Raw genomic sequence first — 17666 nt, 5'->3', positions numbered from 1 at the left:
GCCATAGTTATCACTGCATTTGTTGAGAGAGAGGTGTATTGCCTGTGTCTTCGTTTAAGAAAGGAAAGATGGGGATGCAGAAACTTCTGTGATTCTGTAAAACTTGCCATTTTGGGTTCTTTTGTGTAAAGTTGTTGGAAGGTCCCTCTCATCATTCCTGTGATAACTTGTTCTTCAGTTTGAAGACCAAAAGTAAGAAAAGCTAGTTCTGTAATGGTCATTTTCACCTATTTTTTTTTTTCTATCTTCCTTTCAGGTTAATGCAGTCATCTGTGGAATCAGTTTGGAATATGGCATTTGACTTCATTCTTGACAATGTTCAGGTAGTTTTACAGCAAACTTACGGAAGCACATTAAAAGTTATCTGAACTTGTAGTGAGGAACTTGAGAGCCTGGAGCTCTCTGCTAGCTGTGCCATAAGTGCTTGTGAGGTATTTGCAAAGTGCATGATAGTAATGCCCTGAGTTTTTATAATTTCAAATTTCTTTTTAAACAACAAAGTGTTTTGTACATTTCTTTTCAGAAAGTGCCAAATTTGTCAGTATTGCATGTAAATAATTGTGTTAAAATTCTTTTATTGTAGTATAGAATCTATTTACAAAATGTTTGTTTATAAAGTTTTATGGATTTTTACAGTGAAGTGTTTACAGTTGTTTAATAAAGAACTGTATGTATATTTTTGTACTGATTCTATTTTGTCATGCTTCACTTTGAATATCGCTAACCCCTTCGATTTACGCTGCAGCTTGGATTCATTTCATGAAGTCCTACACATTGGTGCTGCCTCAGCATACACAGGAGATTGCTGTATGTCCATCTGCTGCACTCTGACTCCACAGATTTCAGACCGAGGGAAGAAAGAGTATTACGTGATTTCTACTTCATCCTTCAGTAAAAGAAGCCAGCATTGCTCAGGCATTCCCAGCACAGGTGGTAGCTGAGGTACATGTGCTCTCTGAGGCCTGCATATTCAGGTGTAGAGTTGTCCTTGAGCTATGTGCTTATGAAGGAGAACAAATAGAGACCCTTAAAGTTACTCAAAATAAGCCCTGTATGCCAGAGAGTAAGCCAGAGTGGAGCAATAAGTCTCTTATCAGTCCTCTGAATTGCTTGTACTTGGAGTAGAGCCACGTTCCACTCTTCACATCCCACCAGTTAACATGCATTTCCTCTGTGCAACAACACAGGGTGTGTGAGTAGCAGAAGTCTGTCAAGAAGGGGTCTGTACCTGGGATCAGGAAAAGGTTCTGACCAGAGCGTGGGCAGGCTCTGGAACAGGCACCCCAGGGCTGTGGTCACTGCCCCCAGCTGCCAGAGTTCAAGTGCTGGGGCACTGCTCTCTGACATTTGGTCTGATTTTTTTGGGGGGGTGGTCCTGCACAAAGCCAGGACTTGGACTTGATGGTCTTTATGGGTCCCTTCCAACTTGGGATATTCTATGAAATAACCCCAACAATTTGTCCCACATAAGGGGTTTGTATGCTTACAACTCTGTTGGTAGTGTTTTGGACAAGTTTGCTTTTCTAGATGTGTATCAGTCTCATCTGGTAACATTTAGCTCAGTATCTTGAAGGAAGCTGCCTGAAAAGAAAACCCGAATGCACTTGAAGAAAACCCAAATTTTTAATGAAAAAATCTGGGGGTGGATGGGTCAAAATTACCCATGTGAATTTGACTGTAGAATTGAAAGATGGAATACAATTGCTCAAGCTAGACAGGAGCCAGCAGGGCTTTTTGCAGTAGGGGTGGTCCACAACTTCCTGGGCTGCATGAGGAAGAGTCAGCAGCAGCAGGTTGAGGGAGGGCAAACAGGCATGGACAGACTGTGAACCTAGTCCAGGTGATCAAGGGAATGGAGCATCTCATACAAGGCAAGGCTTGGAAAGCTCTGATAAGGGTGGGGAATCTCATCCCTGTATACAGACACCAAGAGGAGTAAGGAAAACAGTCCCTTCTCCACTCTTAATTGACAAAGTACAACAAATTCCTTTTAACACCTCCCCACACAGCCCTGTAACTCAACCCTGGAGATTGTTCAGAGGGCTTCTGGAGTCCTGAGCAGTAGAGAAGTACTCAAAACCCAACTGGATGTACATAATCACAAGCACTTCTATTCCATTTCTCTATTCTGCTGTTACAGAGAAGAATGTATGTGCTGCAGTTCAAGCAAGTATTTAGCTCGCTGCATTTCAGGTACACAGCTCTGATCCTTTGAGTGCTGCTCAAGATATACTTGAAGCTTTCATCTTCAAGAAGAGGATTACTTTTAACTGATATTTTCATTCTCCCTTACTGAGCCCTGCTTCAAACTCCTAAGTATTTTATTCAAGTTTTCTGCTCCCCTTACACCATTTAATGAAGGCATTTTACTAGTTTTGCAACAGCATCCTGCAAAAATAGCAACACTGTTTCCCCTTCTGGATGCGAAGAAACAAATTAAGAACACATCAAGACCACATTAATTGACATCCATGATCTTAACATCTTTTATTAGTGTAGCATTTGTGATTGCATAGTTTGCAAAAGAAAATTGTAACAACTAATTAATTGCAGTCTCCTCTCTGAGACACTGGAACTTGTTCTGTTCTAAGCCACAGCCATATGCAGTGATGCGAGTCTAGCCTCACTCTAACAAGATGAAAATGTCCTTTTTCAGGGCAAGATAAAGTCTAACAAACAAAAATAATTTCTTATTAAGTTCAGGTGGCAAGTTGTTAACTGCTCCTTTGTAATGGAGCATAGACAGTCCCCAGCATCAAATCCAGGTTTTTTTCCAACTCAAGAAAAGAGATGTAAGTGACAGAATAAAGGTGATCAAACTGCTCACCGCAACTTAAATTCTTCTATTTTGAATCATTAAATCAGATTGTTATGGATTTCACTTCAGCTTGCGTTTGCTTCCCAACTCTCACCCCAAGCTGAACATTAACAGAGTGCCTGAGGAAAGGTAGACTGGGGGATGGAGATGGTGGGATGGCACTGATTCCTGGTCATCACAAACACCTTCTGAACCAGACCTGTCCTACCATGATACACGGCCGCAGGTCAGCACTTACATGCGGACAATCGCTTTGCAGCAGCTGCAGAGATGTCACATCCAACCTCCTCCCCACCACGACCCTCCCATCATTCTGACCTGCAACTCATGAGGGACGTTTTGTTTATTGAAGCGCCGTCAAACAAGAGCCGTATGTCCATCTCCTTTATTGCAGCTCTGCGTTATAATGATTACAGGTTGACTGTCATGAACTGTACAAGCAGTAGAAGGCGGCCAACTATGCTTTACATCATTTCACACAAAGCAAATACAGAAAGATCCAATCGCCTAGTTGTCTATTTAAAAAAATGTCTATAGGCACAAAGCAGAAGAATGTTGGAAAAGAGAATCAAGGAAAGAGGTATGCATAAATAAAGAAGTACTTCTTACATCAAAAATGTCCCAAGAATCACAAAGTCTGCAGAAGCATAGTTAATCAAATACTGCAGTACTGATCTCATCAGTATAAAAGTGAAAGAGCTTTAGTTCTGTAATAAAAATTCAATTTATTTTACTTTATTTTGGAGAGAGGAGGGAAAAAGGGTGGAAGGAAAGTGGAAGAGAAGAAAGGGCAAACTTTAAAACAGCAGCCAGTATTGGGAAGGGCGGTGGGAACAGGTGAACAGGCACATTGGAACCGTGGGAACATGTAAATTGACCACTGTCAAACCAGTGTAAATTTCTTGGTTTCTCATGGAAAACATTTTATCCACATATTTTCCTCCCAAACACATATCCAACACTGTCTTCAGTATACGACTTTGTTGGTAACTTTTAAAACAGGAATAGCAAGTCTATTCCTGCCTCCCATCGCTGTAAAAAGTTATCTAGATGATTTCAAACACCTTCTTCAGCTCCACTATGAGCTGCCAATCAGACTTCTGCATTTCATCCCTGAACCAGTCCTTCAGAGCATCGATGGACTGACGGCTGATCTGTAACACACAAGACAAGCCCATCAGAAACAGATGTGCACGGTGACAAAGGCAGCTCTTCACACACCGGGAACAGCAGCCTACAGAAAAGGCACCCACCTTCAGAACAGGAAGGGGTGAGCTGTGAGCACCAACTACACACAACGGTACACAAATAGCTCACTTACTACATTCCCCCTCTGGTGCACTGAGCTTCCAAGTGCTTTTGGCTACAGTACCTCATTCCTTTGGCTCTCCTGAGCAGCACTGCTACAGAAGTCATAATAAGGCTACAGAAGAACACAACAAAGCCCTGCACGAGGAATTTCAAGTGGCTCTCTGTCTCCAATGAGGGTCACCAGTATCAGTTTTTCAGGTTTCACACGACTGTTTCACTTTGTTACCCCTGTCATACACCACAAATGCAGCTGGCTTTTACCTTACTGACGAGGATGTCTGTGGCTTCAAAATGCCGTCCATACATTTTCGGTGATTCGCCAGGAATAGGTTCTATTTTAACACACACTTCTTGGCCTTTTTTTGCCACTTCCACTGGCTTGTGGTTTATTTCAATACTTGTAACTATTCCAATGTCAACAAACTGTAACGCAAGGAAGAAACTGTAAGACAGATCAGCAAAACCCACGCACGGGTGCTCTCTCAATTCCTGCTAGTTGCTCACATGAAGCTATCAGAGCCACTACCTCAGAACTTGCAAATGAGCACTGTGAGCACAGAAAAGGGCAGCGGTGCCAACCCCTCTGTAGCTCAGCTGCCTTATTTGTTATCCTTCAGAACATCAAGACTTGAGTTCTCCCCTTATTAGTGACCAGCAGTGGAAGTTTTGCTTGTTACTCTGCATCACAACATCAATATTGCACAAAGGAGAGAGGCTGCCTGCCACAGCCGTGCTATGCTTCCTGGCAGGGCACTCTTTGCTGCCCTGCAGAGTAGCACGATGGCTGATCATTGCAATAACCGATCTAAAACTCTGCATCTCATCTCCTCTGCCAAAGTTCTGCACAACGATGAAATGCATGCAAACATTTCCTGGTGCATCATTCCAGCAACTACCAGCTAGATCGAGCATCCTTGGGAAGAGGCTCTTACTCACGTTTTTGCTGGGTACACACATGGGAGTCCCCTGCTTCACCTGGCCTGCCTCCACCACCACACCCATCACTATTGGGTCACGGGAGTTGAAAATAAACTGAGGGAGTATTTTCATCTTGCAAGGAAATACTGCTATATGCCTGGAAGACAACAAAGAAAAGGTGTTTTGAAATAGATGCTGCAACGGCAACCAGAGCACACAGTTCTGCCCGCTATCACACAGCCTAGACGTTTATTCTAACAGTGTCACTTGACAAAGCATCAGGCAGGAAAATTCTCTGCTGATCCTATTCAATGCTCCATCTTCAAGAACTATAGGTGACAATGACAGTGACAGGCAGGGATGTCATGGATTTTATTGTGACTGGCTCGGGCACTGGCTAAGACTGTGACCAAAGGAACAGTAATTGCAGTGCAATTATAACCTCAGAGGAGCATGAGAAGTGTTGCCACAATCCATCAGCGACTGAAGAAATTCAAAACTTTTGTTTGTGAACAAGGATTTTAAAATGTTGAGCTACACAGTCTCAAATTTGGATTAAAAATAAATGGTTTACTGTCTTTACTGAGGATCAGATTCCATAAGTTTTGGATCCCCATAAATCCTTAAATGATAATTCATGCTACTGCAGTCAGAACTGAGCCCTGTTCACTGCAACTACATAAACATGAAACAATAGAACCCAAACCCTTCTGCTTGCTTTCTCAACTCTGCAGCTCCCATCTGTCAGAAAAGTATATGAGGGAAACCTCATTAAGAACACTCCATGTTGCATGAGCGAAGTCTTGCAATGACTTCACAACTCCCACCCTACTAAACCTAATCCTGGATGTAAACATTTAGACTGGACTGTATTCCTGAAAACTAACAGTTTATTGTCCCATCTTCTTCCTCTTTTCCTTCCTTCACTACTTCTAAGCAATAACTTGCAATCAACGAGCTAAATGCAATTTCATTTAGTAATAAAAGGATTAAGAGACTCTGTTACTTACAAAGCATGCAGAATAGGACTGCTTTTACTTACTTGAATTCTTCTTGTTTCTGTTTTTTGTAGTCTTGTCTGTATTTTGTGAAGGCATCAAATAAGTGATAAATTATTTCAGCACTAAAAATTCGCACTCCTAAACTATCAGCCATTTCCTGCGCGTCACGTTCGATCCTCACATCAAATGCCAGGATGACTGCATATCTGCAACAGAAAGAAGTCAAGCAGTTCAGCAGGCAGATCACAGAACTGCAGCTGAGAAGGGAGGCTTCCCGAAACACCGCTATGCATTTGCCAACACAGTAAAGCAAAGAGCTCACTTACTGGGGGTCGTGTTCCAACATAACGGATGCCTTCATAACATCTTTTTTATGGACAGGACCTATGTTAATTCCTGCATACTGTTGAAGAGAAAAGGCACACAAATCAGTCACTGACCTTTCTGAGTTGAAAGGAAACAGTTATCAACTCAAACACCACCACACAGCAATAGAAGCAACATCAGACGCAGCACAGAGAGCACTTACTGGCACTTCTGACGTTTTAAGAAATTCAAGTAATGCTTCCAAAGACCCTAAAGTAGAAGCCTGGACATAAACACCCTTCTCTTCTAACTTGATTGCATTCAGTGTTTGCTTCAGTTCGTGTATCAGTTCATCCTTTAGAAAGAAAAGCAAGGTTTAGTTCTTTTGCTGTTCTTGGTATGCAGTCTTCCTGTTCCTGACAGCCGTATCAACAGGTGCCAGCGTGGAGCCCCACAGTACAGGTCACACACTGCCCTGTGATACACTGTGGCTTGGTGAGAAGAGTCTGTACCAAATCGTATTTGAGGGCTTTGAAAGAAGGTGACCACAAACACAAAGCAGACAGCCATCTTGAGAGCCAGTAACACTTCTTTGCAACCTACGCTGTTCCACCAAGCACAGTAGGCTTCTTCCAGCAAGATGAAAGAACACACAAAACAGCATGTGCCGGTGTCTTCAGTTGCTCAACTGAACATTAACAGAGAGAGATCCCTAAAACCATTGGCTAAAAAGGATTCTGAATGCCTCATGAGCAGCAAGGCCTAGGTACACCACGGAGGATATCAGAGCAGAAGGGCCACCTTGTTGCTCTGAGATGTTACAATCCTGTTTTCAAGAGCCTGTGCCTCTCAAGCCTGAACACTCTTTTCCTCTAACAGATCAATAGTTGTTAACTTTTACTTTTAAGTTCTCACACATCTACAACAAGTAGATCTTACATACATACTCTGATCTACCCAGAAAAAGCCTGTAATTGGAGGATCTGAAGGATTAACCTTCCTTAAGAGGCAAAGGTAAGTAAACAGTAGGCTGAAGGAAAACTGTGGATAAACAAACTATCAGCACAGTGGGTCTTCTTTTTAAACTACTTCTTCACTTTGGAAGGGCAGGAGCATCTCATCTGAATTTCAGTTTTTGAGATAGATGTGTTCTTTCTTTGGCCTCTTTGAAAGTTACAAAAGAAAGCTTATTACACAAGTCTTTCCAATCCTGATGATAGTTTAAGAAACTCCACCAGCAGTGTGATTTCACTGAAATATGTGTATGAATCACTACAGATGCTGAATCAGTAGTTAATAATGCAGTCAAACTGTGCTATGATGTGTTTTCAGTTTACTTATTCCATAAGTAGAGACAACCTAGCAAAACACCAAGGAAAACTAAGAATCAAGATAGCAAAAACATCAATGCAGTAACACTTAAGATGCTGCAGAGCCTTGTGTCCAGATGATTGTAACAGTTTCTCACACATAACCAAAAAAATAAGCATAACAAGTTACTTGAACGTTGAGCTCTCAATCTTGGGATGAACTTCACCACCAGAGAGCTCAGTCACCCCCAGATTAAGTGTCTCATTTCAACATCAGCCATCTCACCTTGAGGACTGGGACTTCATCCTCTTTATGAGCTACAAGCAATGGCAAACCAGCCAATGTTTTTTCCAAATCTTTCCCAAGAATCTTCACACCTTGAGCAGCAACCACCTCTTTGTGCTTTTCGTATTGGTTCTGAAAAGGAGAACACATAGTAGGAAAGAGTTCACATAGATGCTACTCAGCAATACAAAGTAATAGTAAAGAGATGCTGAAGAGCTCACCACCAGCAAGTGCAGCAGACAGGACGACAGTGAAATCCAGCTCTTCCTATCTATCAGTTACTTTCTCTACTTCACAGTGCTGACATCCTGTTTATCTGAATACTCTTCTCCCATTAAATTTTTTTTGTTATTATTGTTGGGATTCAGGAATGGGAGACAAGGCATGCAGCAGCAGAGGAACTGTCCAAGGCACAGAAGAGGACCAACAACTTGGGCACACTAGGAAACTGCAAGCAGTGATAGGAAGTTGCTCACCAAAAATACATCTGCCATCAAATCACCGAAATCCACCTTGTTGGTGGAAATTCATCTTGTTGACCTGGGAAACTTATAATGTTAACACTGCTGTTTAACCCCACACAAGACATAAGTCTCATAACAGTTTCACACACCGGTTTATCTTTTGCTTTGAATAAAGAGAAGCAATGGCCAGAAATGCTTTTTACATATTGTACTGCCTTCCCTTTCAAGTCATCCTTCCATACTGCTACTGAATTCTACTACATTCTCTATTGTATCAAAACTTGATTTTACTCTGGTTCTGAACGCTCTCTTAATGCCAGTACACCAACCAGTTTCCATACCTTAACTCGTAGCTCCTTCATAGGAGGAGGTAGCAGAAGACCTCTAATCTGAGTCACTATGGGACCTTCTACACCAGGAACAATAATGGTGTCTCCCTCCCTCAGGCGTCCATTAATTAAAATAACATCTATGGTAGTGCCCATGCCTGGCAGTGCTTTAACCTGAACGAAGGAGGGAAAGAAAGTTACTCTCTGCTTTAACAATTATTTCTTTTTTTAATTGTAAGCCAAGTAGAAGGGAGCGAGGGGGTGAGGGCAGAAATTTCTGGGTGAGTTTCAAAGAATAACTGCTGAATTACCTCCATGACTTGAGCTCTCAGTTCTTGACACTCAGCCAATCTCTTGGTCAGCATAGTTTGCGTTAGCTCAACGAGAAGAGCTATCAGACTTCCCATGCCATCCCCTGTGTGAGCAGAGGTAGGTACAAGAGAAACAAAAGTGCGGGGATCCTTATTCTCATAAAACAAGGCAGCATTCAAACCCTGCAATCAGGATTAATAGTTACTTGAGGAAAACAGATACGTACACACACACACACCATATACACACAGTTAACAGTAACATACAATTCCAGCCAACCACTGCGATTCTCTACTTTAATTTAAATAAAACCAACACAGTTACTGGCAGCTCACTACAGCAACCTATATTTGGATGCAGCATGGGATAACTCTACAAAGCCTATTACCACATGAAGCTTCTAGATACTACTGTATGCCACCAACAGCTGTTCCCACAGTTGATACGACTCGCACCCCTCTGGTGTCCAAGGGAACAAGGGACAGGTGGGATTCTCTCGTGTGATTCCCAAAGAGGGTAAGAACAGGGACAGAGAACTTGATTTGCTCTTCGTGTCTTCACTGACCACGCACAGCAATTTGCTGTTACCTTCCTCCAGACTAGCACTCCACAGATGGAGCAGTTCAAAGAGCTGTTATTCGACAACAAAATTTGGCTTATGGACAGTAAACACCAATGTGTCAGAAGCGATCAAAACCACCACACCCGCAGCACCATCCTTACTACCACTTCCATTAACAGAAAAGACCTGCACATTCCAACCTACCTGTTTTGCAAATTCCACTATGATAGCTTTTGCACGTTCTTCAAACTCATCTTTTGTATTCTTTTTCTGCTTCTTTAAAGTCACAGCTACATCTGTATCAGGACTTTTTTTCCAGTCGTATAACCTGTCGATCTTGAAAACACAGTAATACATCATCTTCTGCAACATGAAGGACAACTTTATGCTTACTCCACACGATTTGAGATAAATACTTCATCAGCTAGCAATACTGGATGGCTAGCAGTCAAATCGACTTGCTTCAAAGGCATTATTTCTCTACGTATCTACCCGATGCCAGAGCGAATGTCAGGAAAGCAATACTACTTCATATTTTAATCATTGAAACTGTAATAGTCTGTGTTCATATGGAAGAAGTTTACATACATCACTTATGTCAGGTTTAAGATAGAACACTCAGACAAAAGAGACTCATGTACAGCTTTACATACACAAAAACTTGAGGCTGTTTTTGATTCCCTTTGAAAAGTGACTGCACTCATTTTACAAAGATTATTCTAAACTTACTGGTGGATTTGAACCCTTTCCCACACTGTTACAGAGATGGTTGGGGCTGTGCAAAACATATAACCTGCACGCTTCAGAAAGACTTCCAGAAAGCAAACTGATCTTAGGTCCAAAGAACTGGCTTTACATCTCAGAACTGGATCTTAGAAAATGGATTATGACCTAAGTGACAGGACTATAACATAAACCATAAGATCTTTTTGTTAATCTTTTATCACCCCTCCATCCAATCGTTTTAAAAACATCACAGCTATTTTCAGTAATGAGATAAAGCTGCCTTGGTTCCAGCAACCTTTAATGCTAATATTCAGTTCACTTTCAAAAGTATACTGAAGTTATGTAAGTTTATCAGTAAGAACTGTGAGACAAACTGCCACACTGTTCTGCAAAACTCCCGTAAAGCAGCTGACCAAAATGCTGCAGAAAGGAGCTAAGAACCACTGCTTCAGTCTTTGCACAGGCAATTCAAGATCATGAAAGACAACAGAAAACTAGAGTCAAAATACCTTCTTACAATATTAAAAAATACCATCATAGAGAAAAGCTTTCTTACCTTGTTGAGAGCTACAATAAAGGGGCATTTCTTAGATTTCAACAGGTTTATGGATTCAATTGTCTGTGGTTCCAAACCATGCATAATGTCAACTACGAGAATGGCAATGTCACAAAGTGAGCTTCCTCTATTTCTTAAATTGCTGTGGCATTAAAAGAGAAAAAAGATCATGTTGCAACAGAACTTTAAGAAAATCACCAAATGCAGTGTCAAATTTACACTCATGAATAAGAAGTGAAAGCTGATCAAATATTCATCTTTCCCCCATCAGAAATTGTCCTTCATTATGCATCCATGAAACACTGAAATAATACTGTGAAGTCCATTTAACAGCGTATATTTGAATACACATAAGCAAAAGTAAGAAGAAACTACAATTCTGCCTGTAGCTTTCCTGCTGTTATAGACTTCTTACAAGTTATGATTCATTGAATTGCTTTGAGTGGAAACTGAGAGGGTTACAGTGAAGTATAGGAGGAAAATCTGAATGAGACAGATGACTCAATGTTATGACAAACACCAGTATCAGACACCTGAAGTGCTGAATAAAACCTGGCTAGAAAAAGGGCTGTAAGTGACAGGATGCCAAGAAACAGGTCAGAATATCATCATGTACCTAAGGCCTGGCACATCAATCCTTTTAGAGGCTAACATTTAAGAACATCACAACAAAGTCTTAATCCTGTCCAGGGATTTCATCTGAACACCACCTCAATGAGAACAGTTGTGCACAGTGTGCTTTTAACTTAAAAGATGATCCAGCATCTTTTGTCTGTATGCCACCTGTATCCCTGTACTGTACAAGAACTCTGCTAGGAATCGGCTTATTTGTGCAACTGGTGTCTCACTGTGTCCTGAACTCAGTTATATCAGCTGGACACAGAACTGGAGACGAGGAGAAGAGCTTGATTTTTTCATGCCAGCATACCTGGGTCACCCGTTCTTCTACAGCTACCTTCCTTCCTGCCTCTATCTTCCCTCTTACAATAATTATATTAACAAAAATTATTTATGTGTTTTTACAGATACTCTTGTCTCAACTGGCATGAAGACAAGACATTAACCAGATATTAAATGCCAGATATTAACCAGATATAAAAAGCAGCTGCAAAGTAAGCAAACCTCTACTTCAGTTTTTATAAAGGAAGAAGAAACACAACAGACTAGAGAAAGACTGAATACTCAGTTAAAAATACATGCAGATGCTTCAGGCATCTTCTGGGAAATACAATACTGTGTGAACAAACATTACCTGAAAGACTCATGTCCTGGAGTGTCAATTATCAGCATTCCTGGAATTTTTATGTTCTCTCTGTCAAACTAACATTGCAAAATATTAGTCACCTTGGCAAGGTGGTGCAAGAAGAAACCTGAGCTGGCAGCTTACAGATAGCACTTGCTTCAGAAAATCCACAGACATTTTCAAGCCAGCACCTCCACAAAATAAATCAAGGCTAATTGCCATACAAAAAATACGATGCAGTACATCTCCTAGATGCCAAATAGCCATAAGCTCAGGTAAGATTTGTTAAGACAAAGTAGCCTATAGGAGGGGAACAAGAAATAAGAAAAACCCCAGAAAATACATTCAAGCTAGCAAGATTTATCACTCTTGTTGTGAATGTTTTCTTGTCCCCAAGGATTTCACATTTTTAAAAGACTACATAAAACTTCTGTAAAATTAAATATGTTTAAAATATATATATGGAATTAAGAGAGACTTTTCTGTTAGGATTTTCCAGGAGCTAATGATGCAAGCTCATCGTTATTTTCAGTAGCAGCCAAATGTTTTGTGAGGAAAGTTTGTCCAGAATGCTTCCTCAGCACTTAGCTGAATAGTTTTAGGATTACTCAACTAAAATTACAAGTAATATTTCCATCCCTTAGAAACAGGCATCACTGCCAAAGTTTTTTGGTCAGCTGCTACAGGCAGCATATAGTATCCAAAACCAGCAATACACAACAGTTGCTATTTCTCTAACAATAACATTCATCACCTGTGAACTGGACCAATTTCAGCACAGGAGGTAAGAAGTGAAGCTTTGTTAACAATAGAATACTCAGTAAGTTTCAAAAGTCAGAGCTTACAAAGTTATTGCCTATAGGAATTAAATCAACACCAGTGTTGGCAGGAAAAGGGTATCTGACTTTGTGGAGATGTCTCACAAGGCCTAAGTAGTAACTAGTTTACATATATTATTTTATATATTATACAAAAATATTACATTATATATATATATTTATTTAAGTCTTTGAAGTGCTATAACTTACATTTTTCACCATCTTAGTTTGCTCATTAATAGCTTCAAGGGGCACATTAGTTGCACCTATCTGCTGCGTGATCCCACCAGCTTCACTGTCCTGCACATGAGTATGGCGGAGCTGAAGGCAAAAACAAGAAAAAAAGACCAGAAATATTCACATGTCAGATCCCATTTAAAGTAACCCCTTTGAGGACAATTTCATCTTTTCTATTTTTAACCCCAAAAAACACACACACAAGGAGAGGTACCTTCACATTCTGCATCTTACCTTATCTAAAATTTTGGTCTTGCCTGTATCTACATGCCCCAGGACACAAATAACTGGTGCTCTCAGCTTTTCAGTGTTGGCATTTTTGCTGTTTTCAGCTCGACGCTTCTATATAGGAGATGCAGGAAAATTGTTACGTATAAATCAAGAAACACTGCTCACCCCTTGAACTGACCACATATCTACACTAAACAAAGCTAACAGCAGGACTTAAATTTTCAAGGCAATTCAAGGCCTGCCATCCCTCTTTTCCCAAGTCCAAATGCCTACAGCAAATACTTAATGTGTTTTATGCTTGTTGTTGCTGTTATTGTTACAGGCTCGCAGGCTAACTTATCAGCTTTCTCAGTGGTTCATTTTGAAGAAGGAACTTGGGTAAGGAAACAGAGGGCATTAAAGTAGTCAAAAAAATGCTGTACAATTTAGAAATACAGCTTTTAACACTAAAATCTTTCTCTGTAAAGGATAAAAGCTTTTTTGTCCAGAAGAAGGAGAGGCAGACAAGAGTGACACTGACACGTATATTCTTCATGATCAAACTGTGGTAGATTGGCTCCAGGCAATAACAGGCATTGCCTTCATTAGCCCAATGTATGGACCTGCCTAAACAGCGTCATGACACAGCCATCATTTTGGCAACTATAGTTCAAAGGCCTTCCTGTGAACTGAAAATTTGTTGTTCCTTACACATCATGAGAACTCCCCCAAATAAAGCTGCATCCCAATACCTCAATTCTCCGTTTCGCTTTGTCATAAGCGCGCTCTTCCTTAGTGCGGTCATCATCCGAGTCATACTCAGAATCAGAGCTAATTTCCTTGCTGGGCTTTCTTTCCCCAGATTGCTTCCCAGTAGCTTGGGAATCTGCATCCCTCTCATCTGAAGTCTTCTCATCCTCATCTTCACTCCCTTCGCTTTCCGCATCCTCAGATTCTTCGCTCTCCTCTTCTTCTTCCTCTTCATCCTCTTCCTCCTCCTCTTCTTCCTCATCTACTTCATTTTGTTCTTTGACTTCAATGTGAACAGGTTTGCTCTCTATCAAAAAATAAAATCTAAAGTAAGAACTTCCTTAAATTCACGTTTCCAGGGGAGAGAGCAACATAAAGAAATGAAGAAAGTCTTCTGAGTCTGCTGCCAAAGAGAGAGGACTGAGATTAGGTTCCACCCCAGAAGTGCAATGCAAGATCATCTCTCAACTGTAAATATGAAATATGTTTCATGTTCAGAGCTGCTGATTTAAAGTGTTTAGAACCTGCGAAGTAAGCTTGGGGCTGGAGGGAGGAATGATATCAGCAGCACACTTCCATTTGAAATCATTTGCAAAAATTCTGAGAAGTGACATTTTCTAAAGCTCTGTGCACTTCAACAAGGAATGGATGCACTCCCACTTCTAAACAAAACCATCCTCCAAATTCAACACAGTATGGATTCAGTGATCAGGAAGGTATCTTGAAGCAACAGAAATAATGAGAACAACTGAGCTTTTCTATTACTTTTCATATCTCATTCTAAATTTTCCTAGACCTAATTAATTCCTAATTAAGAAACAATACTTTTCAAAGGGATTCTTCAATAAACAAGATCTATCTGCAAGTAACCTTCTTTCTTTGAAAGCTCCCTGGTTACCACACCTGTAAAATCACAAAGGACAAGCTAACAAACACTCTTTAAAGCTATATCTTGTTCTCTTTACAAAGATGCTAGCAGGCTCACTGCTCTTTGAGATTAGTAATGTTTCCTTGCTACATTGAAAGTCCATGAGCTTATTAATAGACTAGATCTAATTCCAAGGAAGGTTTTTTTCTCCACATCACATTGGCAGTTCCTTCAAATACAAGTAGCAAGAAGTGGAATAGAGGCATTCTCCTCAGTGTAGTAGCAGCAGACTTTAAAGAAGGTTAGCAGCCATTAGTACTCTGAGGAAGAACAGCCTAAGACCATAGGAGCACACACTAGCAATGAAATATGATGTGTCCACAGCTGAGCAAATAAAAAAAGACTTGGATAGTTCTTGATCTCAACAACAAAGGCAGATCATGGAAGCACTAACTACAGTAATTAACTGCTGTTCTGGAAGATCCACAGCAATGTATCTTTCCTCCAACAGAAGAGGAAAATATCTGAGAAATTACCCCTACATTTTTGCTCAGCTCTTAACAACCCCAACAGAAGCTGCCATTGACCAGACAGAATAGAGGCTTTGGCATACATGCTTAGGAATATCAATGTTCTGTTAACTCTTCTATGCTTGCCTCTCAAAGGAGAGGAGAGAAGGTACTTAGAACTTACTGTAATGCATGCATGCTAACCTTCAGGCCACCTCAGTCTCTCACCTCTTTGAGAACCTGTGTTGAAGGTATTCTCCTAGATGTTGCCAGATTTCTGTAGTAAAATCATTAGGGGTTTGGAATAGCTACTAGAGAAATACAGTATCAAGTAGAAAGTTTCTCTTGGCTCCCAAATGAGGTTGAAAACATACATTAAGAGGAGGGCATTTTATTACTTTTTTACTGCCAATAGCATAAAAATATCCAACTGATATATTTTAGGTGATAAGTGCACGTATATTTCCAAAGGGGAGCATCGAACCGTGTCTGTTCAGTCAGTGAAAGCTCTGCCTTTGATGAACAGACAATCTTATGTCTATTTTCTATCACTCTTGCCTTGCAAATTATTTAACAGTGGGAGAAGGGGAGTCTAAGCACACTACTGGTTCCATACAAACTAAAAACGAAGCCCTGAGAACAACTGTTAATCAGAAAAAAATACATCCATTCAGTATTTACACGCTCACCTTTTTCTCCATCTTCATCACTAACCATGGCTTCCCAGTCATCCAAGCCTGCATCTTCTTCTTCTTCTTCCTCCTTTTCTTCTGAAAAGGAAGAAATCCTACATTAGAGGAAAAGAAACAGCACACCAACATACGAAATTCAAGATGACCTTTCCTTTGACACATGGACTGCTGACACTTACAAGTTTGCTACCATAATTATAACAAATTATCTCCATATTCCCTAAGTAGAAAAATGCTGCACACTTAAGAAACACATAAACTTCAGTCCTCTCCACGTAAATTTTACAGTTCTATCACCTTTGCCTAGCACAGCTTATTTTTGGAAGACAGATAAAGTACTGATGCAGTTGCTCCCTGCACATCATGCAAGTGCCTGCCTCATATACACCTCACAGACTTCTACCAAAATCACTTTCCTGACAGGAGCTGCACAATTAACCATTAGCCATGCGTAGTAAAGTGACAGAGAAACAAATTAATGCTGTAACCACCACACTTGTAGTCTTCAATTAGTATGAAACGTCTACAGAAAGTGCTATTTTAAGACTCCAGGTGCCTTGACACAATTATGCAACATCATGAATTCCAGATTAAATTAATTCATTCCAGCAGGAGCTCGATCAGATAAAAGCTGCTGTCTCTTCTTATAACAGACAAATGGAAAAATGCAGATTCTTAATACTCTCCAAAAGGGGCATTGAACAACACACAGTCATGAAATTTAACATAAAGAAAGAATTAATTCCAGACTGCTGTAACATTAGCTAGGAACTGCTTTCCTGCCAGATAACTTTTTATTATGGCACTAAAATTGCTCTTTCAAGAGATACATCAAGCCAGAATTAGAGTACACATTCAGTTTGATTTTTACAAAGTTGGAAACTTTGTCACTACTTGCCTGACTTAAGAATAAGGGTAAAAATTGAAACTGTCTCCTCACTGAGAATGAAGTCCAGTATTAAGCTATTCTGCCAAAGTAAATATTGTGCACAGGGAAAAATGACAGCAACAATCACTCAGTAGGCTGATTCCACCTCAGTTTTGCAAGCTAATCCATATTCACTGCATTCAGCACTTGGGAAAACAGAACACTTCATGGTGATTGTATTCTCAGTTTGAAGATTGCAGGGCTGTCACGAGAAGCAACATATTTCCCTCTGACTCCCACATCACACCTGAAAAAACACCTTTCAGAAAACAAATGAAAAGTCAAGGGAGCTGTTGCAGTCTGCTGTTGCAGACAACAGGGAGCTAATCACAGGGCCCTGAATGTACCTATATGACACAGTTGCCTACATAATTGAACACGGGAGTTCACCAAGAATAAGGGACCCTTACAATCTCATTCTGACTCTTCATGCCTTTTTACTCCACAAAATTCCATCCGTTCATCCCTTTGAAAGGAAGGCAGCTGCCTCAAGAATGGATGGCCACTCGGCT

The 17666-nt window shown here is 40.5% G+C and overlaps 2 protein-coding genes across 5 annotated transcripts in view; one reads left to right on the top strand and one right to left on the bottom strand.

The window, feature by feature from the left end:
• The window catches only part of REV1 (REV1 DNA directed polymerase), a 56205-nt gene extending 53147 nt beyond the window's left edge, over positions 1-3058 (top strand). For 3 of the 4 annotated variants that reach the window (XM_048961265.1, XM_048961286.1, XM_048961304.1), the window contains one exon: positions 257-668. In XM_048961265.1, coding sequence (XP_048817222.1) covers positions 257-368 — 112 coding nt within the window. In that variant the 3' untranslated portion in view covers positions 369-668. Of the gene's footprint in view, positions 1-256; positions 669-745 lie in introns of those variants that run through there. The other variant, XM_048961275.1, reaches the window with a different exon arrangement.
• A 129-nt stretch (positions 3059-3187) lies between these two features.
• The window catches only part of EIF5B (eukaryotic translation initiation factor 5B), a 31741-nt gene continuing 17262 nt past the window's right edge, over positions 3188-17666 (bottom strand). The window contains exons 9-24 of the mRNA XM_048961412.1: positions 16224-16304; positions 14160-14464; positions 13432-13539; positions 13171-13281; positions 12152-12219; positions 10900-11041; positions 9822-9953; positions 9055-9237; positions 8756-8917; positions 7951-8082; positions 6578-6709; positions 6375-6451; positions 6090-6254; positions 5066-5204; positions 4391-4552; positions 3188-3972 (exon numbers count right to left, since the gene is read on the bottom strand). Of these exons, the coding sequence (XP_048817369.1) occupies positions 3865-3972; positions 4391-4552; positions 5066-5204; positions 6090-6254; positions 6375-6451; positions 6578-6709; positions 7951-8082; positions 8756-8917; positions 9055-9237; positions 9822-9953; positions 10900-11041; positions 12152-12219; positions 13171-13281; positions 13432-13539; positions 14160-14464; positions 16224-16304 (2207 nt within the window). The 3' untranslated portion in view covers positions 3188-3864. The remainder of the gene's footprint in view (positions 3973-4390; positions 4553-5065; positions 5205-6089; positions 6255-6374; positions 6452-6577; positions 6710-7950; positions 8083-8755; positions 8918-9054; positions 9238-9821; positions 9954-10899; positions 11042-12151; positions 12220-13170; positions 13282-13431; positions 13540-14159; positions 14465-16223; positions 16305-17666) is intronic.

The sequence above is a fragment of the Lagopus muta genome, chromosome 1 (genome assembly GCF_023343835.1).
Source record: "Lagopus muta isolate bLagMut1 chromosome 1, bLagMut1 primary, whole genome shotgun sequence".
NCBI classification, from domain to species: domain Eukaryota; kingdom Metazoa; phylum Chordata; class Aves; order Galliformes; family Phasianidae; genus Lagopus; species Lagopus muta.
The sequence above is the reverse complement of the archived record's forward strand: the minus strand, read 5'-3'. Positions and strand labels throughout refer to the sequence as shown.